The sequence below is a fragment of the Alosa sapidissima genome, chromosome 23, assembly GCF_018492685.1.
Source record: "Alosa sapidissima isolate fAloSap1 chromosome 23, fAloSap1.pri, whole genome shotgun sequence".
Taxonomy (NCBI): Eukaryota; Metazoa; Chordata; class Actinopteri; order Clupeiformes; family Clupeidae; genus Alosa; species Alosa sapidissima.
The window spans coordinates 920398-945374 of record NC_055979.1 but is presented as its reverse complement, the minus strand read 5'-3'; the positions used below and the strand labels follow the sequence as shown (position 1 = coordinate 945374).

The following is a 24977-nucleotide window of genomic DNA, read 5'->3' as shown; positions in this document are numbered from 1 at the left end:
AATAATAAAAAAACACACGTCGTGGGAGTTATTTGATCCAGCCAAGTTCAAATTTATTTTAATAATTATCCTCATTTTATCACACAGATCAAAAAATTCAAGGCTCAGCCTCAATTAAAAAATAAAAAAAAACAACAAGGCCAAATGTGTTTCAGCCAACATTTCCAGAAAACCCTAAACATACAGAAAGTTAAAATAATTAAATCATGGTCATATTGTTAAAGCACACAAATATCCCCTAAACACTAAAAACAAATTCAGTGCCCAGTCAAGCAGAAGAATCAGTGGCAAAACCAAGTAGTTGTACTTTTTCAGTAGTAACATAAGTCTGTAATGTCATGGTAGTTCAAAAATGTAAAAATCCCTGAATACACCAAACATCTGATTCAGAAAATAAGGTGAATCTTTATGAGAATTCTCTAAAAATCAATACCTCCCTTTCTTTCTTTATCACACACACACACACACACACACACACACACACACAAACAAAAAGTCAGCAGTGCAGTCAGCAGCTAGAGTGCGTTTCATCTGTAGTCTTTCAGTCTGGACTCAGTAGTTTGATAGACCAATGTCCACTTTTTGCCTCCCATTGTTTTTGTATGTCACATTTTTGAAGGTTGACGTAGAACTCCTGAAGAGTGGATTTGTTCCCTTGAAGAAAAATGAAAAGAAAAGGAAAAAAAAAAGAAAAAATGGACTTTATTTTTAACAGAAGAAACATACATTCATCTGTGTCCACTGTTTACTTTAAATGGACATGACTTTCACAGAAATCTATTATAATGTGCTGCTTTTTGCAAATAATATGAGCAACATACACTAAAGACACCAGTTTTACCATGTCACTTCAGTGTTACCATCCTGTTATTGTAGGTGCTGTGGGTAAACATACCGACTGCCATTTGGCCTTTGCTCTCTCTGCCTCAAACTTAGCCACCTCCTTGCGGTCGTGGACAGACACCAGCAGCTTCCAGACCCCCAGCAAGATGATTCCGATGGTGAGAACTGATAGGGACACACCCAGCACGATCATCGCAATGTCCGGAGGCTCAGGGCAATCTGGACAACAAGGATGATTTAATTATATTTTTGTTTTAGTCTTTAGAGAAAACTGAAGGAAGCTGAGTGACAGGGGACACTCTGGAAGGTTCTGTAGTGAATGCTTTTTATCATGGTCTACCAATCAGAACTATCATGGCCTCCTCTGTAAATACAAGTCTTTCTGTGGTACTGTACCAACCATCATAGACATACAGGATAGAGATTTAAGAAGCAGATATTTTAGGTGGGCAGCCATGGCCCACTGGTTAGCACTCTGGACTTGTAACCGGAGGGTTGCCGGTTCGAGCCCCGACCAGTGGGCCGTGGCTGAAGTGCCCTTGAGCAAGGCACCTAACCCCTCACTGCTCCCCGAGCCCCGCCGTTGTAGCAGGCAGCTCACTGCGCCGGGATTAGTGTGTGCTTCTGTTCACTGTATGCTGTTTGTTTCACTAATTCACCGATTGGGTTAAATGCAGAGACCAAATTTCCCTCACGGGATCAAAAAAGTATATATACTTATACTAGGTGTTTTTGTTTGTTGTGCAATGACAGGATGTGACTACAATGTAGTGTCTTTAACATATCAGCAGTGTTGGGAAGGTTACTTTTAACATGTATTCCACTACAGATTACTGAATACATGCCCTAAAATGTATTTTGTAATGTAGTCCGATAGATTACTAAAAGTGAGTAATGTATTTTGAATGCTTTGGATTACATGAACGTTGTATTATATTTTTATTAGCAGTGGATGAAACTGTTATGTGAGGGTATGTGAAGTTATAAGACTCATAGTGTCAACAACATTCCATGATCTGCTTTACAGTGAGGATGGATTGATTTAATATACAGTATAAGCTACAGTATGTGCTATGAAACCGTGTCAAAGAAGAATGAGATGTTTTGAGAGATGTTTTCTGCACATAGGCTAAAAGGCTACCACATACCAAACAAAGTATACCTTTTTTGATGAACACAAGGGGAGTTACATGCCTTTTTGCAGAACACTGTCAAGAAATGAGAACCTACTGCCCTAAAACATGCTGGCTGGATATAGGCCTAATTGGCCTACAACAAAACACATTTTACATTCTACATTCCCTGAGAGGTTATTCATTTAGGCTAACAGTATAAACAGAGGGAAATAGAAAGAAGCCACCTGATAGATACAGTACATATAGGCTACATGGAGTGGTTAAAAGAATATTTGAATTTGAGTTTGAAAAGCCATGGCGTACATGTTATTATGATTTAAAGTGTAATCCATTAAATGTATCAGTGTAACTGTATTCTGAATACCACCCACTTAAATTTAAATACAGTTACTCATATTGTGTATTTTAAAGACGTTATCCGGAATACATGTATTCCGTTACTTCCCCACACTGCATATCAGCACTTCTGTAGTGGGACAGTTATTTAAGTGGAATTTTACAGAACATTATTACAATGTAATCATTTAAATTCAATCCAAACCAACCTAAACTGGCTTTCCAAAATACTGGAAAGACAAATGGAACCTAAGTAGGTAACAGAGACTTTTACTATTTCATTATGGTAAACCTTTATGTTATTGTCATCTTTTTCCTTTACGTTAAGCAAGATGCTGAAGAAAGTCTTATCCAGGTGTGTGTTGAAGCCACCGTGTCAAGTGAAGGACACATACCTGCCTCCATACACACCACTACCTCCCTGAGGTCAAAGAGTTTAGCGCATTGCTTTCAGTGCAGCTAAAACGGGGAAAAGAATATAAGTTTCCCTCAACAACGCCATTGTGCTCTAATAAGATCTGGCAGTGGAAGAGACCAATGAAATGTGCGTCTGGTAAAGCAGTGAGCTTTGGTGCTGTGTGACTGAGCAATGCTGGTGGTGTGTGTGTGGTGGTGGGGGGGGCTGGGGGGGGGAGGGGTCCTTACCATAATGTTTGAGGTTGTAGATGGTGAGGCCATGGTCCGCTTCAACTAGGCTGAACGATATGAAGCACTCGCTGGTGGTCTGAAGGGAACAGGGCACGGACTGACTCTCATCAAAGTCTGACAGAAGAACACACAGATTGTCAGAGAGAAAGAGGGTGTGTGTGAGTGTGTGTATGTGGACCTACGTAATAAGTAGAACAAATCCCTCTTTGAGACACCAGTGTGGGATTGCATTTATAACCCCAAAACAGAAAAAGTTGTGACGTGTAAAATGTGAATAAAAATAATCTGCAAATCTCTTAAACTCATATTTAGTTGCAAAAAGGACACAGACAACATATCAAATGTTGAAAATTACAAATTTGACTATTTCATGGAAAATATATGTTAATTTTAAATTTGATACCAAAAAGTTGGGACGGGGGTAACAAAATGCTGGAAAAGTTGTGTAATGATAAAGAAAACAAAATGAAGAATGTTTCTCAACTAATAAGGGTAACTGGCAACACAATTGGGTATGAAAAAGAGTGTCCCAGAGAGGCAGGGTCTCTTAGAAGTAAAGATGTAGGGGTATTCATCACTCTGTGTAAACCTGTGTGCACAAATGATGAAACAATGTCATTTTAATGCTTCTTAACATGAAATTGTGACGTATTTAGGAAGTTCATCATCTACAGGACATAATATTATTAAAACATTTAGCGAATCCAGAGAAATCTTTGCAAACAGGGGAAATAGCTGAAAAACAAATTGGATGGCTGTAGTCTTTTGGACCTCAGATGGCATTGCACCAACACCAGACCTGTCTCCAGACCTGTCATTGCATGGGCTCAGGAAAACCTCTAATAACCATTGTCTATGTGCTCAGTTTGATACTCAATTCAAAAACTGCAGCCAAAATGTAACAGTTAAAATTGTATTGAGACATGATACAGAAAATAGCACCCTCTTATCTGGGCCTGAGCTTGTTTAAAATGGACTGAGGTAACATGGAAAAAGGTCCTGTGGTTAGACCAATCAAAGTTTGCCATTCTTTTTGGAAATCATGGACTCATCTGGGCTAAAGAGGAGAGGGCCTATCCAAGTATCCAACCTATCCAACTTGTTTTAATGCTCAGTTCGAAACCCAACATCTATGACGGTTTGGAGGAGCATTAATGCTTACAGCATGGGCATCTTGCACATTTGGCAAAGCACAATCAATTCTGAATGATGTATACAGGTTTTGAGCAACATATACTGCCATCCAGGCAATGTCTTTTTCAGGGACGACCTTGAATATTTCAGGAAAACAATGCCAAAATGAATTCTGCACATATTTAAATAGTATTTCTCCATAGAGGAAGAGTCCAGGTGCTAATATGGCCTGTCTGCAGTCCAGATTTGTCAAATTACGTGCATAATGGAATGAAAAGCATGACTAAGAAAACCCCATACTGTTGAGCAACTGGAATCCTATATCGGGGAGTAATGGGACAACATTTTATTATCAAAACTGTAGCAAATGGTCTCCTCAGTTCTTAAACATTTACAGAATTGTGTTAAATGAAGAGGTGAAGCAGCACAGTGGTAAACATGCTCCCGTCCCAACTTTTTTTGAAACATGTTGCTGGCATCAAATACAAAATTAACATATACTTTCCATGAAATAGTCCAAATTTTTCATTTTCAACATTCGATATGTTGTCTATGTCCTTTTTGCTGCTAAATATAGGTTTACGAGACTTGTATATTATGACATGTTTGTATATTATGATCTGTTTTTATTTGCATTTTACACAATGTCCCAACTTTTTCTGTTTTGGGGTTGTACATTTATATTAATTATTTTAGCAGATGCTTTTGTCCAAAGCAATCTACAAAATGAGGATTAACAATCAAGTTACATTACGAAGGAGACCTTAGGCAACAATAAATACTACTACAATAAATACTACGGTGACACTATGTAATAACTGTGCCTGTTAAGGTGTCCACAATTTGGCAACCTTGACAGGGACAACAAGGAGGAGGACATCCCCCTCTTATTTTTTGATGCGTAAAAACGAAATTCAAATAAACATTTTTTAAACAATAATGGGGTGCTTTCAGATTATTTAGTTTGTGGTAGAATTATTGTATAAAAGCAATACAGCACTTGTGATCATGGTAATGGACATTCCCATGATTCCCATGGCCGAACAACACCGTAGGAATACCCATGACCAACCCCACTCTCACTCATGCTATGTTGCTTAAATATAAGCCTGCATGCAATATACAGTGCAGTGTGTCTTAATGTGCTTTTTGGTTGTTATTTCCTGCACATGCAAAAATGTTGCATTTTATAGTATTTTGCATTGTAATTGTACATTGCATTGTGATTGTAAAAACAATCCATGTTTTTGTATTTCTATGGCAGCATTTCCATAGGTGTCTCCTTCCCCCCATTTATCAACTGTGACATTTTGGTGTCAGTTTGATTTATTGCCTTTGTGTGAAGTCAATACAGTTGATCAAATTACTAAACTACAGTAGTGTTTCTACAACAAAAGGCATCACCAAACTATATAATTTCTTTAAAGGAAGAAGGAGCCATGCAAACTGATATCACCCCTCTCCCTCCACCTTTCGTCCTTCTCTCACCCTCTACTTCTGTCTCTTTCCCTTTCTCAGTTTCTCTGAGTGAGACAGTGATGGCCATTTCAGAGCTCAGTCTCCTAGCTCAATGTCGCCACCATTGTGTCTCCCCTGATGGGCCGCCATGGGGTAGTGAGAAGCGACAGCAGTACACAGCACTGATCCCAGCCACAGCTCGCCATCAGATACGCGTCTCTGCTTGTGCCCATGTGAGTGCTGCGCCACAAAGGATCTCGCTGTGAAAAGGGCTCCTGAAGGAGCAGCACTCGTGTTCAATGGGCCCTAACAAAAGCCCCAGCTACACGACAAGGTAAATAGCATGTCTTCTTTTGTGGAGTGGCGCTCCAGACAATAATCTGGCTCTTGTTGGGGAAGGGCGGAGTGTGGAGGGGGGCGGGTGGGGGATTGGGGGGGGGGGGCTGAGGTGAGGGGGAGAGAGGAGCGCTCTCAAGCTAATGAGAGTCTGTGTGGTCCTGACTTTGTCATGAATAAGACCAGCTCAGGCTATACAGCACTACTGAATGAACATTATCAAATAGTGCTGCTCTTGAAGGCCCTAAGCCACTCCAAAGTGACTATGAAGTAAACAAGAACAGTACAACAATAATGAGGGACTGAACAAGATACTTTGTTATACGAGAGTGTTACCACACCTTGTTTGTGATTACAAGACACAATAATGCGCCAAATGAATCAGGGAAAAATATAAAGAGGCTGAGAGTGAAGGGCTTAAGTCTCAGAAAGCAACCCACAAAATGTTTTATTTTGTCTTTTAGATTACATCTTAAATCCTCCAGAGAAGGCTACACACCACACATCACTGAATTAGACATTAGAGAGAGATTAAGTTGAAAGAATGACCGGTCATTGAAGAAAGACTTTTAAACAGACTCACCTGTGGAATTGCTGATAAAGGTGAGAGGAGAACTGCAAGCATGAAGACATCTTTCTCTCTCAGCAGAGTCATCTTGCTGAATGTGACACTCAACACAAGACCTGTGAGGAATCACACACACACACACACATACACACACACACACACACACAAGCAGTCAGTCACCTCTTTAAAGAACACTCCCCTTGAGAAAGGGCCTTTCATTGTGCATCTCTGAATGCAAGAAAAAGGGTCCACTTTCAAGTCAAGGCACTCCCACAAGTCCTGGCCACTTGGAAGTGTTGTTCCCAGGGCTGCCCCGCTCTATCTCAGCATCTTGGCGCTGGATGAATGGAGGCGGCCACAGGGCCTCTGGAACCAGGGGGAAAGGGAATACTCTTGGACCCGTGTGATGTGTCTCAGTGTCTCTCCATCCCCCTCGAGGATCAGAGTGAACGCCGGTTGAACATACGAAGAAGAGGAGAAGAGGATATCCCTGCTCTTGGACCTAACGGTGGGAGTACATGGTGTAATGTGGCACACATCAAAAGAGACCATAGAGCTCTCAGGGTGACTTGGTGAGGAACACACTCCAGAGGCCTCGCTCTCCGATGGAAAAGGCTCTGTCAAACCAGTCTGTTAGTACCATTAACGTAACTGCATATAAATCAGTCCTTTAGGGAAATGCCTACCCTAAAGTTCATGATTTAGCAAGAGCAAAGACATGTATTTCCAGGTATCAGTGATAAGTAATGATCAGTTATTAAATAATCAAAGCCTACAAAGAGATTAATAAATACATCACTGGCAGCAAATAGGAGTACAGCACACTCATCCTCAAATAGGGCTCCGGAGTTGTTTAAGTGAAATTATTTTGAACACCACTAACAAACACAACCATTGTTATATTTCTGTTATTAAGGAAAAAAGATAAGTCAAACCGTGTTTGCTGTTTGTCAATATCTAGAAAACATTCAATATAAAATTTTTTTATATACCTATACAGAAACTACTGTAATGCAAACTACGGAGCACTGTGGTTCTCATCCAAACTACAGAGCACTTTACTCTACACTTTATGTGGGTGAGTGTGTATGTAAGAGCGAGAGAGAGTGAGAGTGTATGTATTTGTGTGTGCATGTGTGTGTGCACAGTTGCCCAGGTGGGGTGTGTTACCTGATGGCGGAGCAGGAGTCTCCACAGGTCGGACATTTCTCACAGGTGTCTCCTGACGCTCCGGCCACAGAGCACACACAGCTCCCGCACACACACGCCCCCCTGCCACTGCACACGGCCCCGTCCGCCGACACACACGCCGCCATGCTGCTGCTGCAGTTACACGACTCTCCCATCCAGCCATGGGCACAGACACACTCTCCGCAGTCACACTCACCACGACCTGGGAAAGCAGAGGACATAATACACACACGCATACACACACATACACCCGACAAGCAAATAAACACACACGCGCTCACAAATACATACATGCACACACACACACAAACACACACACACACACACACACACACACACACACACACACACACACACACACACACAATATGTGAATAAAAATATAAAGTGCATGGAACTGTACCTAAACACACCATATGTTTCTCTCTCCCACTTTGTGTTTCTTTTCTTCTTTTCTCTTTAAGGTAAAAGTAAACCCATAACCAAGACAGGACAAGATGGTAGGAACATTCCAACTGCAGCAGTTGACCACATGTCTCATGTACCCCTCTTGAAGCTATGTGTGAGTGTAAACGCTAATTTGCTGTGTTATCATTTCATTAACATTCCACAGGGGGGAGTGGGTTGGTCTCAATTACATTCATTCCTCTTGTTTTCACAGGAGCAGAGAAATATTTTACCACCTCAGCAGGTCTGGGTTTAAATCAAAGACACTTTTACGTGCACATGTATCAAGGTATGTGTGTGTGTGTGTGTGTGTGTGTATTTTGTGTATTTTGTGTGGGTTTTATGCAGTACTTTTGTACTGTAAATTATACAGCATATTTTGTGTCACTATACAGTATTAACATGTGTATATAGGAATATTGCATGTGTTATTTTCATATCACAACAACGTATACGATGTTCTGTGTCTTTGGCATATGGAATATATCAATGTGTTTTGTGAGTTTGTACAATAATGTGAATATTTGCATGTGCACGCGCGCATGCCACCATCACGATGATTACTGACCCCCACAGAGTTCTCCTCGAAAGCGGGGGCAGGAGAAGTCATCACAATCGCAGTAGGGGCCGTACACTCGGCCAAAGCTGGACGGGTAGCACACACACTCCCCACAGAAACACATGCCCTGACCACTGCACATCTCAGCCTCTTCATCCACTCTGCAAGGAAAGGAAAGTGCAAAGGGGGGGTTGATGACAGTAATCAAAAATCAGTCAGAAATCCCCTCTAGAGGGTGAGGTAGTGAGAAAATGTTTACCACAAAAAGCTTGTTTAGCCAGATTTCCTTCTTGTAACTGGAGGACTCACCTGCAGTCACTGCTCTGGGCCTTCTCTTCTGTGCACTCACACCTGGGCCCCATGTAGCCAGGCTCACACACACAGGTGCCGCAGGTGAATGTGCCATGGCCGCAGTCGCTGCCGTTGGCTTGCGGGGTGCGCTGACAGTCGCAGGTGCAGAGGGACTCCAGCTCCACCTCCAGGGCCTGCTGCATGCCCACCGGACGGATGTGGAAATGCCGTGGCCCCGGCAGGCACTTGCCCAGCTGCAACGTCACGTTGAACGTCACCTGAGAGGGGAAATGAGGGGGAGGGGTATAAAGATGCAGATATAAAGATATCCCCAGTTCAATTTTACAATTCAGTTCAGTATTTATTTATATAGCGTTTAGTTCAGGTTAACATTTTGATGCATTTTTATATTAAATTCTTATTTATTATTATGTAAGCTATTTCTAGTTTACTTCAGGTTTTATTTTATTTATTTTTTTGGGAAGGGGGGCTTTTGCCTTTATTTAGATAGGACAGTGAAGTGTGACAGGAAGTGGGAGAGAGAGATGGGGTAGGATCGGGAAATGACCACAGGTTGGATTCAACTTCAGGTGTCAGGTGTCTTGCTACGGGCACGAGTACGTGCAGTGCCAAGTTTAACATTGTTTGGATAAGAAATGCAAAATACATTGTTACATATATCAGTAAAAGAAGCACTAATTGGCTTTTGATTTCAAGACAACATAAAAATTACACAATAAACTGACACTTTGAGGCTACTTTGGACTAGAGATTTTGAATAAACAAACGACAATTCCGACAGTAAGGTCCCAAATTCAAACAAGCAATAGGCTAATGGTCCTGAATTTAAGAAAGTTTCAGAATGCAAATTATAGCAAATTTTATATGATGATCTTCTCTATCATGAAGTTATTCAATAGGCTTAACAATAAACATATAGCCCTAACTCAAAACAGCTGCAGGCTAATGTATTATAATATAATATTTGATATTCATTATTGGATGCTTAGCTGCATGATGTTTCTCCTTATCATTCTATTTTTAAAGCAGGCTTTCCTGCGGGCATGTAATTGGGCTACGGGTTTTCTAGTGTTTGGGGCACTGCACTAGTATAAATTAAATTTCTTCCAATGTTTGCCATTGGGAAGGTTAAAAGAAAGAGGATAAATGCACACACACAGGGTAGGAATTTCACGGCGGCCACGACGGCCATGGGATTTGCGTCCCATGATCTCCATACCCATTCATCTCGGTGTAATACTTTACGAACCCTTCTTTTAACACATGACAACCCATATATCAGAATAAACAGGAGACCTTACCGAACACAAAGGTGTAAAGCAGTCCCCTGTACAGTTAGCCGTTCCAGAGTAATCCAGTTTTGAATTTGCAGTAAAGTTCGACATACATGGATGTCTCCAAATTTGGGCTTTAAGTTTTACAATGTGTTTAAATTGTTCCACATGATTTCATAACGGGCCAAATACAAAATAAATGTTACAAATATCGCCTATATATTGATAAATCAGAGGACAGCTGACTAAGAGTTTGTAAAAGTAGCCTTAATGATCACAAAATGCTAAGCATGCATCTAGGCTATTTGAGTTTATTAAAGCTGAGCTGTGCTTAAATTGTTCAATACATGATTTCATAACAGGCCAAATATAAAATAAATGTTCTATATAGCCTAGATATCTGTAAATATTAGATAGTCAGATGATTTACAGTTCTATGTAATATGTCATGTTTTCATTTCATGTTTTTGTAATGTTTCATACAGTGATGCAGGTCTACTGCAGTGAATAGTGACAAAATGTACCATAAATGTCCCCCACCCACTCACCCTCCTTTACCCTCCCTTCTGAATCATCCAGCTCATTTTCTTATAGAACTCAGACACATTTCACATTTCACAATCACATTTAGTAAGCCTGGATTATTTTGTTTCTATTCTGTTTGCTTTAAAGTTTTCCCACTTTATCATAGAAATACTTTGCTTGCTTTACTTTTTTTGTCTCTTTTTCTCACTTTAGTCTCACCTTGGGAAGGACATCCCTATGCATGCACCTCTCTCTCTCTCTCTCTCTCTCTCTCTCTCTTTCTCTCTCTCTCTCACACACACACACATGCACACACACACACACACACACATACAGACACACACATGCACACACACATACCCCCCCCCCCACACACACACACACACACACAAACAGCCTACATACACACAGGGTGCAATTTGGGGGAAAAACAGAGGGGGGATGATTTTGAATAAGTTTGTAACCCCCCCCCCCCCCAAAAAAAAAAAAAAAAAAAATGAACGAGCAATTCATAGCCTAGTAATTGTTATGGCTAACAATAACCTATATCAATTTTGCCATCTTTGTAACATTTACCTTTAGTTTAGTTTTAGTTTACCGTTGTGTATGACTTTAAACAGCAAGTGTGCTGCAACAGCAAGTTCGGTATGATAATCAGCTCCTCTAAGCTTAGGGTACGTTTTGACAAGCATATAAATTTACCTTGTTCTTGCCCATCTGAGATTACTCCTCTACCTTTGCTGCCTCCATCCTTTTTGTTTTTGTTGTATGTAATGTATAATGTATATGATTACATTAAAGTCTTGAGTTAGTGAATTGGCTTTGTTTGTTTGTTGGTTACCTACAAACCTTACACATTAAATGTGCAACATGTTTGTAATCGCTGCGTACGTGCATTCTCTCTCATGCAGATTTGCTTCCGTAGCCAAGTGCGTAATATTGCAAAAGTTGAAAAAATAAATGTGTTTACTGTAAAGAAAATAAATAGCCTACTGTCATACTGGCTACAGTGCAGTGAAGAGTTTGGAGAGTGAAGTTATGATAGGGCAACTAGGAGTGTTATGAAAATAATTTACAAACCAGAACATGGGCCATGACCATGAAGTCTCTATTTCTTGCAGCTGTTAAAACACCCGCTAGATAGTTTAAATAGCCACCAAGATTCGCTTTTGCAGTAGGCTACGTCCACTAGGCCTACTGGCTGATTTATCAGTGGTTTCTCATTCGTCCTTCACAAAATACAGGTAGTTCAGTAGAGAGCCATTGAATAAGCGATGCCAAGCAATTTCTAATATGTAACACTTTTTGTGACATTCAGCAAATATCTCCTGACATAATGTAAGTTGCTTCGGACAATATGTTCTAGCCTACTCTACGTGGAGTGGTCCTCCATCGCAGCTGCATCAGTTATCTGATTTTGAAGGTTCTAAAATATGACGATATGCTGCACTGTATCCTTCTCGTTTTCTTTCATTTGTCCAACTAACTTTTCTATTGAAACTCGCCATTTATGATTGGTTACACAGTCGACATTCTGAAATGTCCTGCATGATCAAGGCCAAATTAGCCAGTCATCACGCAGCCACTGTGTCAGCAGCACGAGTGCTGACAGTGACAGTGTGTTTCTGATGTCAGAGGAAAATAATTAAGCAGAGGGGAGGATATCAAGAGATATCACACCCCCCCCCCAACAAATCACACCCTGCATACACAGACACACACACACACTTTTCATATGATCAAACCCAGAAATACATGTTTTGTGTGCTGGCTGTACCTCTTCATCTCTGCCCCATCCACTGCTTGGCTACATTTCCAACACCCTGCGTATTCCTCAATCACCATAGTCTTTGCTGCCCAGACATGCTATAATCTCAGTTTCATTTAGATAAAGGATTGTCTGTTAATTGGTTGAACATGAATGAATGGACACAGTGTTTCTTTCTGTTAAGATAAATGTAAAATATTTCGAAGAGGCCATTTTGAGGAGAGCTGGGCGAGATGATACAATGTGTTGCTCTGAGCACATCTTGTTCTGTATCCTTCACCTTTACAATGACACTTACTTTTGAAAAGACAAAACATTCTCTTACATTCTACGTACACTCTCTCTAAGGAGAACAAATGAAGCAAATCGTTTTTAATTTCATAATTTCAATATTTCAAAGGAAATGATTCCTACAGTCCTCACTCATATTCATTTTAAATTATGTATTACTTTGTCAATAATCTATCGAACGTCACTTAGACGTCACAGTAATTGCCAGAAAGAAAGGAAGGACCTAATCTGAAGGACCTAATCATTTTGTAGCACTTATTTTCTGCAGAGCTAAAAGGATACTTCCTGAAAGCCAACATACCATGTCGCCGCCTTTGACGTTGGAGCAGCGCTTGAGCCCTGGGTGAACACTCCCATCCTGGCACATGGCAGTGAAGGAGAGCTGAAGGTCCTCTGTGTCCCCCAGAACCTCCAGGTCAATCTCAGAGCGCAGCTCCTGCATGGACACCAATTGTAAACACACACACACACACACACACACACACACATATACACAAAATTATCTTCCTAGCCAACATTTATACATATATTCAAGCACACAAACATACCCAATTCTTATACATGGCAATAATCATGCATATAAACAGCATACAAACAGTTCATTCATTTTCTTACACACCATGCCATGACAAAAGATGCACTCACCTCACCAGACATACATAACCAAATCTGTTTTTGTATATTTTCTCTTTTTAAAGATGAACTTTGCATTCAAATGAAGTCATAAAGATTGGAATAACTGTGAAATGGATATTTCCCCTTTCTAACCATTTGCATTCACATTCTCTTTCCCTTAGTAGTCTGCGGTGTGCAGGGCGCAGCCATGTGAAGGGAAAAGAGGAAGCAGTCACAGTGTAAGGCAGTATCACACCACTGAGTGCGTCCACGCCACACAGTAGATCAATCACTGCAGTGTTCACTTTTGCTCCACCACCATTGCACACACTCAACGCACCTGGTCAGTCCATACCATACCACATGCTCTTTTGTTTTTACATTTCTGTGAGTGATTTTTATGTCTGTGAGATTTATGTGTGTATGTGTGTTTGTTTGTTTTTGTTTTTCTTTTTGTTTGAAATCTTTGTTTGTTTGTTTGATCTATCTATCTATCTATCTATCTATCTATATATATATATATATCCATGTGGCTCCATTCATATTTCCTTAAACCAGTCAACCAGTGTCATAGCAGAAAAGGATTCATAGCTGCTAATTTAATTCAATAATATGATTAATACAGTATATGTAACTTTGTACACTTGTACTAACGTTGTACAAGCATTTCAGTGAGATTTGCTATGAACACGTCACTATCTGTAATTTGAAATCCATTTTAATACATGATTTCAGTAGGCTTATAGTTAGCCACTACTGTTATGGTTGTAGCATGATCAGACATTTGAAATGAGATTTGCAGTGTGCAGCAAAGCAAAACTAAGTAATGGTGACACCTAACAGGCTGTGTGGCACATGAGGGATCATGTTTGGTCAGATGCACCGGAAAGAAGGATATCATGTGTCGACACATAATAATAAGCTCAACATACAGCATGTATTCAGTGTCTGCATTCTCCGTTCTGCATGCTGATGAACTGCATGTGTTCAGCAAGCAGACAAGAGAAGGCAAACACTGATTCACATCTGAAAGCTTTGAGACATTATCCTGGAAGGGTGCACATCAGAAACACACACACACGCGCATACTCCACACATAGTTACACACATTCTTTTTTATTCTCTCTCTTTGTGTCACAGAGACAAACACTTTTTTGTTTACAGAAAAGTACAGGGCTTGTGAACAAAGTGTGGAAAGATAATCAAATAGAGACAAAGAGAGAGAGAGCGAGAGAGCGAGAGAAATTACAGAAATAGAAGGCAAGACAGAGGATAGGACATGTTTGGACTTGCTGCTCCACCACTAAGATGGAGCCCATGAGGATGGGGTTGTGTAAAGAGAGGAGGTAAAAGAGAGATTGGGGCAGAGGAGAAGTGGTGAGGCCTAGAGCTAGGTCACCAGAAACACACACACACACACACACACACACACACATAGACACACTTTCAAATTGCCCTTGCAGTGTGTGTACTAATGTGCTTGCCTAATTTTTTTGTCTAGTTTCATGTCAAATATGTTCATACAATGCAGATCATTTTACACCAATGTATGGAGAGACACACACACACACACATAGTACACAAAGTAACACACAAAAATACACACAAACACACATTAAGAGTAATGAGCTCTTACCTTATAAGCTGTCATGATAAGTTCCTGGATGTTCCTGGAATCGTCTTCCAGTTTGCCAACTGTGGCACCAGGTATGAGATTTGCGTAATGCTGAAAACACACACACACACACACACACACACGCACACACGCACACGCACACACGCACACACACACACACACACACACACACACACATGCACACACACACAATACAGAGGTGATCTCAGAGTTCCACCTGTCTTTGGAGAGGGTCCACTGTACCATGGCTAGAACATTAACTGCATTGTTTTTGCTTTGCTAAAGTTGGAACCGGCAATGGAAGCTTGTGTGAACTTGTCCTATAGCAGAGCTATTTAGATGTGAATCCAGTGAATCATGGAATCTACCCTCAGCGAAATCATGGAATCTACCCTCAGCGAAACATGCCGATATTGTTTCCTCCAACAAGGCTCTCACATTTCAGGAAACACATCTTATCAAAGCCAAAAGAACACACATACATACATAACACATAAAGGTGAGCAGGTGCAGAAAGGTGTTGTTCTCACCTCATAGTTTTGTTTGACTTTGTCAGTCACTGCAAATATAAGCAGGATGTTATTCTCCACCACTTTCTCTATTAGTTGCCCCAAGGTAGGGTACTCCTGAATGAGCCAAAAGCAAAACAGACAACATTTTCAGCATAACCTGGCACGCCAAAGAGTAATTCACAACTCAGTGAGAGGTTTTGAAAGCAATTCCACAGCAGAACAACAAGACGGAATTGTATAGCATTCATTCAGTATCAGGGATACTATCCTAGTGATAGTATACTGTAATCAGGGATATATGCATTTATGTCCACTTGATACCAGTACAGGTTTCAAATGCACTAATACATTCCCCTTTGCTTCAGAATTACCATTCATTTTCTTACACAAGTTATGAGTTACAGGGCAGCAGACTTCACCTTACCAGCTGAGCTGCCATGGAGTACTCATTGTTGCTGTCCAAGTGGCACTGGCCATCGTTAGGGAGAACGATGCCAGCCATTTTGCTGTCCATCCCGAAGTGGGAGTCATCGTCGCTGACAAACACCAGCAAACGCATGGAGTCATTCCTCCAGCCGATTTTATCCTCAAAACGAAAGCAAATGCACTTAATTTGCATATGCCCATATGTCAGTGTATTATATATATATTATAATAATTATCCTTATAGGCTAATATATAATATATAATATGACACTGCCACATGGCTAAAGGTTGCAAGACAATGTGGTATAAACATGGAATCAAAAAAAGAAGCGTTTTCATCTTTTTTTTGACATTTTTATGAAAAATGGCATGTCCAAAATTATTCATTCCCTTTTTATATAATCAGTGGAAACATCTTTATTTGCATTCAAAGCTCTCAAAATGGTCCTTATAATACCTACAGCACCTTTTCAGCAGCAATCCGGGTTTTGAGGCATTATTTGCCATCACTCTGGCCTTGTGCTCACTTTTTTGACGGATTGAGGTCTGAACTCTGGCTGGGCCACTCTATGTGCTGGGCCACTCTTAAATGTTGACATTGTTCTCTGTTAACCATTTCTTGCCTTGTATGGCTGTATGTTTTGGATCATTGTATGATTACAAAAACAAATATTTACACTGATTATTTAAAAAGGGTATGAATAATTTTGGACATGCCATTTTTCATAAAAATGTTAAAGAAAAGATGAAAACGCTTCTTTTTTCGATTCCATCTTTCTACCACATTGTCTTACAACCTTGTGGTGCCATGTGGCAGTGTCATTTTCAGTCAGAACAATCATATTGGTCAAGACAAAATCAACATTAAATCAATATTTGCCAAGGGTATGAATATGTTTGTTTTTAATATATATATATACTGTATATATATATATATATATATATATATATATATATATATATATATATATATATATATATATATATATATATATACATACATAGGTTGTTATAGTGTAGGGTACTAATGCAAATGCCACATCTGTCTGTTTGTCTATCTATCTATTCTATTCTGTCATTGTGCTTACCCCACAAACTGTTGCCTGCATGATGGCATCAAAGCCACATTCTGGCAGGTCAATGTTAGCAGATACTTGTTGCTTGGAGACAATCTCACTGAACCTCTGTGTGCTGCTGGTCAGAGACAGAACATGCCTGTAACCGAAGACTGGCAGACATGTGTGATCTATACCCCTGGAAGAAAGAGGCAGAGAGAGAGAAAGAGAGATAGAGAGTAAAAGAGAGAGCAAGAAAAAATCAAGACAGGAGTCAATCCAGTTTTTTAGCTTGAAAATGACACACGCAATGAAAGTAAGCACAACCTTACCCATACCATTGCTTGATTAAAATTAAAGGAATATCAAATGCTTTGATTTATATTTGCACAAATAGTTCCTATAGCTCAATTCTTTGAGCAAAGTGCAAACAACAGCCACATACTGATTACAAATATGAATCTGTACGTTTAGGTGAAATGCAAAATGATTAAATGCAATTTGCTGTTTTTTGTAAGCAGAATATGTACCAGCAGGGATTCTCCAGTTCCTCTTTGGTTATTTTGATGAAGGGTAGCACAGGTTTTTCTACAAAGGACCCAAAGCCTAGCCTGAATTTACTGGTCAGCTTGGCCATTGCCTTGGAGAGAGTGGACCCTAGGTTCTTGATCATTTTCAAGTCATCGTACATGGATGCGGAGAGGTCCATGAGGTAGTAGAGGTCCACTGGGTAGTCCTCCGTTTGCTGGACTTTGATTTGAAGTGTTATGCTACTGTCTGAAAACAACATAGAAAAATGAACGTATCTTAACAAAGAATTTACACATAAATATCACATGATTACAAATCACTGAGTTATATCAAACAAAAAAGTGCATGTAGGCCTTACAAGTAGTTGTAGTTTAGGTAACATTTACATAACATAACATCAGTTTAAATGATTTAACTAATTATGCAACAAATAACTTACACCAATTGTACTGGATATAGGCTCACGTGTGGGTTAACCTACCTGGCCGCAGCTTAACTGATATCCTTTGAGGTGCTATCTGCGTAAGGTTTGCATCGTCGGCTTTTCCTAAGGAGTCATTCAGCTGAACCTCCATGCTAGAGACTGGGAACTCCACAAAGCTGCTCAAGCATCCCTTCTGTTGGAGAGCATCTGCAGTGTCGCATCGCTCGCTCACTGAGAACATTTCTGTAAAGTTCTGTAAAGTTGAATGCGCTTTGATTGTTAACCTTGTTTACCATGAAGCCTACATATTTTACACGCGTAAAACACGTGTGCAACAGTTTTGCACTACCTCTTGCGTGCACCAAGCACACTGGGGGCCCAGCTGAAGACAACGGTCACAAGTCACTGCGCTCCCAACTGAACACGTCCCTAGACCAGAAAGCGACACATGCAAGACAGTCGTGGTCAGGACGTGGTTTCTCAGTCTCGCAACTACAGTTTCTCACGAACAAGCGAACAAAAAAAAAACCGATAGATCAGATGACATGTCATGTATATTTAACCAACGTTTTCACATAACTCGAGCGCGTCAAAACATGTTGAGAAATAAGCATATAGAATATTTTTACAATAGCTATCTTTCATTGAGATGTTTAAAAAACAAAATCTGGGAGACACAATTATGTTGTGGTATAGATGTCAGTTTGAATCCTTAGGTAACACATTAATGTAAGCTAGTGGTTGCTTTTATCTTACCTTCGACAGTTCGGTGGCAGTACTGTAGAATAAAGCCAAGAAAAACCAGTGCAATACCCATTAGTCCTTACGGTTTCAGCTGCGAGGGAAAATAGGTGAGAAAAACAATATTCTTCTTAGTCTTCTTACATCCACTATTATGGATAGCTACTCTAAATGGTACTAACTTAACCTTGGTGGTATGGAGCCAACTGTCTCCCGTTGAATGCAACGCAAGAGTCTACCTTCTTCTGACATACTTACCTGCCCAACCTTTTATGTTCACTTCCGGACAGGTGAGAGCATGAGTCTAGAATGCGTTTTCGTGGTAAGGTGCACACAAGGGGTGGAGTGAGAAATTCTGTATGCATACAGGCTAAGCGTGTGTCATAGCCTACCTTCAATAGAAGTATATAAATTGCAAAATGTTTATGTCCATAAAGTAATGCCAAGCTGAATGTTCTCCAAGCCTTTACTTTTTAGCTTAACTAAAATGACGCATGTTTCAATCAATCTGATTGGCCCTTATCATGTAACTTAACATTCAACTTGCTGTCGTTACTCACGTCGTGTAAATTAAAATGACTGTGAATAAATCCACTCTAATTGGACTATGTTGTATTAGGCTGTAGGTTACCATAAGCAATATATAATATATGGTATGCAACATAGGGTCAACAAATACTGATCGAACTACTGTCCTTGAATCGATTTCAAATAAATATCAAATAAATATCTTATTATTATCGTTTCGATAAGACAATATACTGTGACACACGAGCTCACACACGCGCACGCATGCACTCACACACACACATACACACACACACCACATACACTCATGTATGTAGTGTGTAGGCTTCCCAGTTATTTGATTTTTTTAAAGACACATAGCCGTTTGTTGTGGTTATATTGTAGCCAGAGTGTATAGGTAAAAAGTAGTCTATACTACATTACTGTGCACTATAAGTATATCACACCAGTCTTCTATTTTTAATGGAAGAGATTAATTTCTTAGATATTATTATGACCAACGCTAGCGAAGCTAGCGAAGCGGTCATATAATGATTGTCAAAGGTTTTTTTTTTTTTTTTTTTTTCGTCATCTACTTCCTGAATTTTTGGTCAATGATACCCAGGACACCAAAACACCGGTGCACATGAAATTTGGTGGGTATGTAGCCCCACTAGACTTTTACGGAAAATGTTCGTTTCGTCCCTGGGGGCCACTCCCCCCCACCGCTGGGCCCCCCCGAACCGCAAAAAAGCAGTTTTTCCTAAATAACTACCTGAACCGTGGCACTGAGGATGAAGAATCTTTTATGGTATGTTGGTCTCAAGGGCCCACATCAACCTGACCCATAATCACTCATTTGTGATTTGCACCCCCCGGTAAAAAATAAAAATGCAATATTATCCTGCTTTAATCGCCCCTATCTTCAGTTAAGATGTTCAGAACTGCACCAAATTTTATGTGTATGATTGACCTGGCATTCTCTGGGGGTATGCCAAGTTTCGTAGAATTTCATCCATGGGGGGGGGGGGGTCTAAAAAAAATGAGGTTATGTGTACATTTAGTGACTGTACACTCATTGGCCTGTAGATGGTGGTGCACACATATACACATGCACACACAAACAGGCACCCACATACTATCGGTATTAGAATGGCCGATACATAATTACAAATTCAGTAGGATTAAAAGAAAGCCAAATATTCATCATCATCATCATGGCTGCATTTCCAGTATTGGCGATAAGTAGTCGTTTGTCCACTAGATGGCGCATCGTTGCAGTGAGACGTAATTTTGTTGGAAGTTAAAGGAGAATTCCGGTGTGATATTGACCTAAAGTGTGTTGAAACATGATTGTGAACGTTTGTCTCATAGCCCATCTCGGCTTGTCCCCTGCACTCCAAAATCTGGCGCTAGTTAGCCGATGCTACTAACAGCTTTTTCAATGGTGGTGCTTCGGCATCGGGCTAGCCATGCAAATAAATCACTGTTTTACACCATTTACGAGGCTCAATGTATCTCCACACTTCATTGGTAGACTTCCGAGGGCCCTGACATTTAAAACGAGACATTGAGAACTTTGAAAAAGCACTGTTTACTTACAAGACGATTTATACAGACAGTATCTTCATGAAGTTTAGCGTTTGCAGCCATCTCCTTTTCTATTCACCTTTTCAGCACCAGTAGGCTACTTTCTGTGCAGCCGCACACACACACTCAGGCATGCCAAACAAGCATACACAAAAGTTTCAAGAGTGGGGGATGGAGTAAAATATGGAGACAAATTGAAGTGTGATTTATTTTCGCGGAACGGATGTACAGGACTGAGCGGCGGTCATATTTTGCATCTAGTTTATTTATTTATTTGTACTAGTACATCTAGTTTATTTATTTATTTATTTATTTATTTATTTATTTATTTTATAATGTCTTAATTTGTCATATGTCATACTCAATGCCATTTATGGAGAAGCTACTGAAAAACATTGTATTACACTTCTAAAGGTAATAAGTGATAAAAGCACACTATTGTTTTACATACAGAAGGATAAAACCATAATATGACGCATATCAAGCTAACAGGTGCGTCTGAGCGAGTGTGACAGGGGTGACCACGCCTGCCTGCATAGACCGTGAGTCAATATGTCTCCTTCAACAGCCTCGGGGAAACTGAAGGTCCCTGTTAATGGTTAACACCAAGGAACCTACATGAAGTCTGCACAAGTTGCCAAATTAAAATCAGTTTTAAGTGACTGGAACAAATGTAATGATTAACATCAGAAGTAATGTTAGCTGATGTCAGTGACACTTTGAAAACATGCAAATGTTTAAGTGGCACAGTGTTTTATAATGATTCCATATCATTTACACATACAATGCAGTGTAAGCTATTTTTTTTTTTCATATTCATTTCTGACATGAAGGTTTGTCTTGGATTTCTCTCAAAAACAGAGAAAAAAAGAGAGAGGGAGAGACTACACACTGATAGATAGACATTGGACAGACATATTATGCATAAAGATAGACAGACAGAGAGAAAATGTGAGACTGAGAGAGAAAATGAAAAAAAGAAAACAGGTGAATGAGAGAAAGAAAGGAAAGATGAAGGGGTGAGTGAATCCAGCTGGCTTATCAGGAACAGGTGGTATGTTGTAGCAGCTGTGGCATCCGATTCCTGCATTATAAGTGATTCCTCAGGAGCATGTATACGCATAGGAAATCTGGGATGGGGGGGGGGGGGGGTATTATCCCATCACTAAAATAGACTTTGCTGCCCACCCCTGAATATCAGACAGGTGCAATCTTCCCCTGGTCAAATTCCACCATGTGCTATTGTTTATTAAATCCCATTCATCATGATCATTATGATCCACACCTCAGCTCTCTCTTTCTACTCTGTCCTTTATTGCATCTTTTTTGTTCTTCCTTTCCTCTTGGATTCTCCAACACCCATGACATCTCCCTTGCCTGTGTTTTTCTTTCTATCATTCCTCTCTTCTGCCTCTGGGAACTCATGTTCTCCCCTATCCATTCTCTCAATCAGCTTCTAGTCAGTAGGGTGTATTACCTGAAGCCCAGTAAAGACTGACTAACAGAGCCACTGCCATGTCTTTCATGGACACATTTCTTACTCTTTCATTCATATTGTGAAGGGCGAATGTCTTAGTCTACGCACTGAATGAATGTGCATTCCGGCCACAGACAAGCAGCCAAATACAGTCAGCTTTCACTAGAGGCTGCTGGGAAAGGTCCACAGCTGTACGCTTTGGGTTGTATGTCTCTGTCCAGATGTCCATTAAGCATTACATCACTTTATATGTGTGTGTGTGTGTGTGTGTGTGTGTATGTGCTTCCATGTGAAATTCATTTCCTCTTCCACAAGATGTACGTATTCTGACACTGAAAACAGTTTCTTTTCTCCATCTACTGGGGATCCCTTGCATAATTTCTACCACACACACACACACACACACACACACACACACACACACACACACACACACACACACACACACACACACACACACACATACAGACACACACACAGACAAACATAAATCTTTGAATTAAGCCAGATGCTCTACCATGTGCACTGGTGAATTATGCTGCTTACTTTTTCTCACACAGCTATTCACATACAATCCTGCTAGAACAGTGTCGCCACGACAGCTCTAACCTTTGAGCTGACTTGCATGATCTCTGAGATGCTAGGCTGCTGAACATACACGTACACACACTTACACACACACACTCACCGGCAGAGCCCTCCTTCGATACCATGCTGTCCCTGCCGCTGCTCGCCGTGTTGTGATCAAAAAACAAAGACGCTCCCTCCTACACCACCACTACCACCACCTCCCTCTTCAGTTCCCCCAGCACACCGCTCCACACCAACAGAAAAGTAGAAGCCTGTCAGTTCTCCGCTGTCCCCTCGTCTCTAAGCCCTGGGCGTAGTAGCGTGTTTGTCCATTGGCTTTGCGCAGAGTAACAGTAGACCTGATGTAGCACACGACTTTATGAAGCATGACAGACACACACACAAAGAGACACACAGGGCTCTCGTTGTGTGTGTGTGTGTGTGTGTCTTTCTTTCTCCAGCCCAGAGTTCGCCCACCACCGGCCGCACAGCCCCCCCCCCTTCTCTCTCTGTCTACTTGCCGGGCTGGGCTTTGAATGATGGCAGCAACTGTTGGCGCTCTGCCCAAGTCCCGGTGCCCCCTTCATTACTGACAGAGAGAGAGAAAGAGGACGAGAGGGAGGGACTGAGATAGAGTGGGAGGGGTAGAGAGAGATAGGGAGGAAAAGATTGAGAGAGTGAGAGAGTGTGTGTGAGAGAGAGGCCATTGTCGAGATTGACAGGCCAAGTGTGCTTGTGCGTAGTAGCGTAGGAGAGCGTCTGTGTTGCTGTTGCTATGGACATGTGGAAGCGCAAGACATGAGGAAGTGATAGACAGTCTGGCCTACATGTTATATTCCATCAGGTGCTAAGGGAAATTTTGTATGTGTGTGTATGTGCTTGTGTCACTTCTCATGTAATGGTTGGTTTAGATGACGTTTTCTGTCTATCACGTTAAATGTCAGCTGTGACATGGTTAGCTTGAGCTAACAGTCTGGATATTTTCATGAGTGGAGGAGAATTCATTCAAATACTGAAAATCTGTGACATTTCTACTGCCATCTCCCCTCCTGGCTAATGCTTCAATAATGTAGGAGTGTGTGAGGGAGTAAGTGACAGCTTGGCAACACTTTCTTTATGAATTGTCATGCCAATAAAGCTTTTTGAATTGAATTGACAGAGAGAGGGAGAGAGAGAGAGAGAGAGAGAGAGGCAGACACAAAAATCATGGTTACCCAAGAAGCAATGGGTATGTGGTCACTACAGGAAATGTAGAGTCAGAGGTACACTTCCTTCTATACTGAGATAAGAGACCAAAAGAGTAAGACCCCAAAGAGACCAATGTTTTGACAAATGTAGTCAAATCATCCCAAATGTCATAATCACATTGGAAGAGCAGAAGCAACTCACAGTACTCTTAGGAGAGGATTCCCAAACACCTGCCAATCAGCAGCAAGCGATGTCTCTTCACATCTCCTGTTTATTTGACTTGTTTTGTGTGTGTTGTATGTGTACAAACAATGCTCATTGCTTTTCTGACAAATTAAAATGTTTGTATGTGTGCATGAATGTGTGTGTGCGTGTGCTTGTTTGTGTGTGTGTGTGTGTGTGTGTGTGTGTGTGTGTGTCCATAGGTTTGCTTATATTTTTCATCACACATACTGTTCTTGATTTCTATGTGATTTTATGTTCTGATGTTTACTTAATGTAAAGTGTATACCTTGTGAATGGTCATGCCAACAAAGCTTTTTTAAATTGAATTGAATTGAATTGAATTGAACTGAGAGAGAGTAAACACAGCCATATGATATTATATGTATCTTGTAGTACAAATATGTGTCAGTCAGCCTACAGTAGGCTAGTCTCACTGCTAACCCATATGTCAATGTATATCTGTCTTCCCAGGTGAGGGCTCAGCCGCAGCTCAGCGGCTAACTGCAGTTCTCAGATCCGTATGACTAACCCCAGTCTTGTGACTCTTTGATTCTCAGTACAAAAGTGACATTTCTCGGGTGGCGGAGGGGGGACATCCACTGCAGCCACGGGGAACTGAAGAGGCATTGTTTGAGGAAGCGCCTGCTTGAATTC

General features: G+C 40.7%; 1 protein-coding gene and 1 long non-coding RNA gene across 4 annotated transcripts; one reads left to right on the top strand and one right to left on the bottom strand.

Annotated features, from left to right (window-relative positions):
* Positions 1-21: 21 nt before the first annotated feature.
* Positions 22-23411, bottom strand: itgb6 (integrin, beta 6). Of its 3 annotated transcripts, none has more exons than XM_042080127.1 (17): positions 23029-23411; positions 18782-18860; positions 18375-18454; positions 18083-18278; positions 17601-17847; positions 17104-17269; positions 16014-16175; positions 15608-15703; positions 15078-15167; positions 13128-13262; positions 8966-9225; positions 8666-8817; positions 7630-7852; positions 6475-6575; positions 2961-3077; positions 896-1062; positions 22-654 (listed from the first exon to the last, which is right to left on the bottom strand). In XM_042080127.1, the coding sequence occupies exons 2-17, from the start codon at positions 18840-18842 to the stop codon at positions 553-555; spliced, it is 2355 nt and encodes a 784-aa protein (XP_041936061.1). In that variant the 5' UTR covers positions 18843-18860; positions 23029-23411; the 3' UTR covers positions 22-552. The 3 variants fall into 3 exon arrangements, with proteins under 3 accessions (XP_041936061.1, XP_041936062.1, XP_041936064.1); XM_042080128.1 differs by lacking the exon at positions 23029-23411 and adding an exon at positions 19025-19043; XM_042080130.1 differs by lacking the exon at positions 23029-23411 and adding an exon at positions 18954-18972.
* Positions 1524-8771, top strand: LOC121698233. The gene is made up of 2 exons (XR_006026725.1): positions 1524-2921; positions 8387-8771. It is a non-coding gene; the product is annotated as an uncharacterized LOC121698233 (long non-coding RNA).
* Positions 23412-24977: the final 1566 nt, after the last annotated feature.

What these genes read in the sequence shown, in the direction of transcription:
- itgb6 (XM_042080127.1), bottom strand. Translation starts at nt 18,842, where the DNA reads ATGGGTATTGCACTGGTTTTTCTTGGCTTTATTCTACAGTACTGCCAC. An exon ending in ATCAGTTAAGCTGCGGCCAG is followed by an intron (nt 17,848 to 18,082) that starts GTAGGTTAACCC and finishes TGTTGTTTTCAG; the next exon opens with ACAGTAGCATAACACTTCAA. An exon ending in CTACAACCTCAAACATTATG is followed by an intron (nt 1,063 to 2,960) that starts GTAAGGACCCCT and finishes CTTGTTGTCCAG; the next exon opens with ATTGCCCTGAGCCTCCGGAC.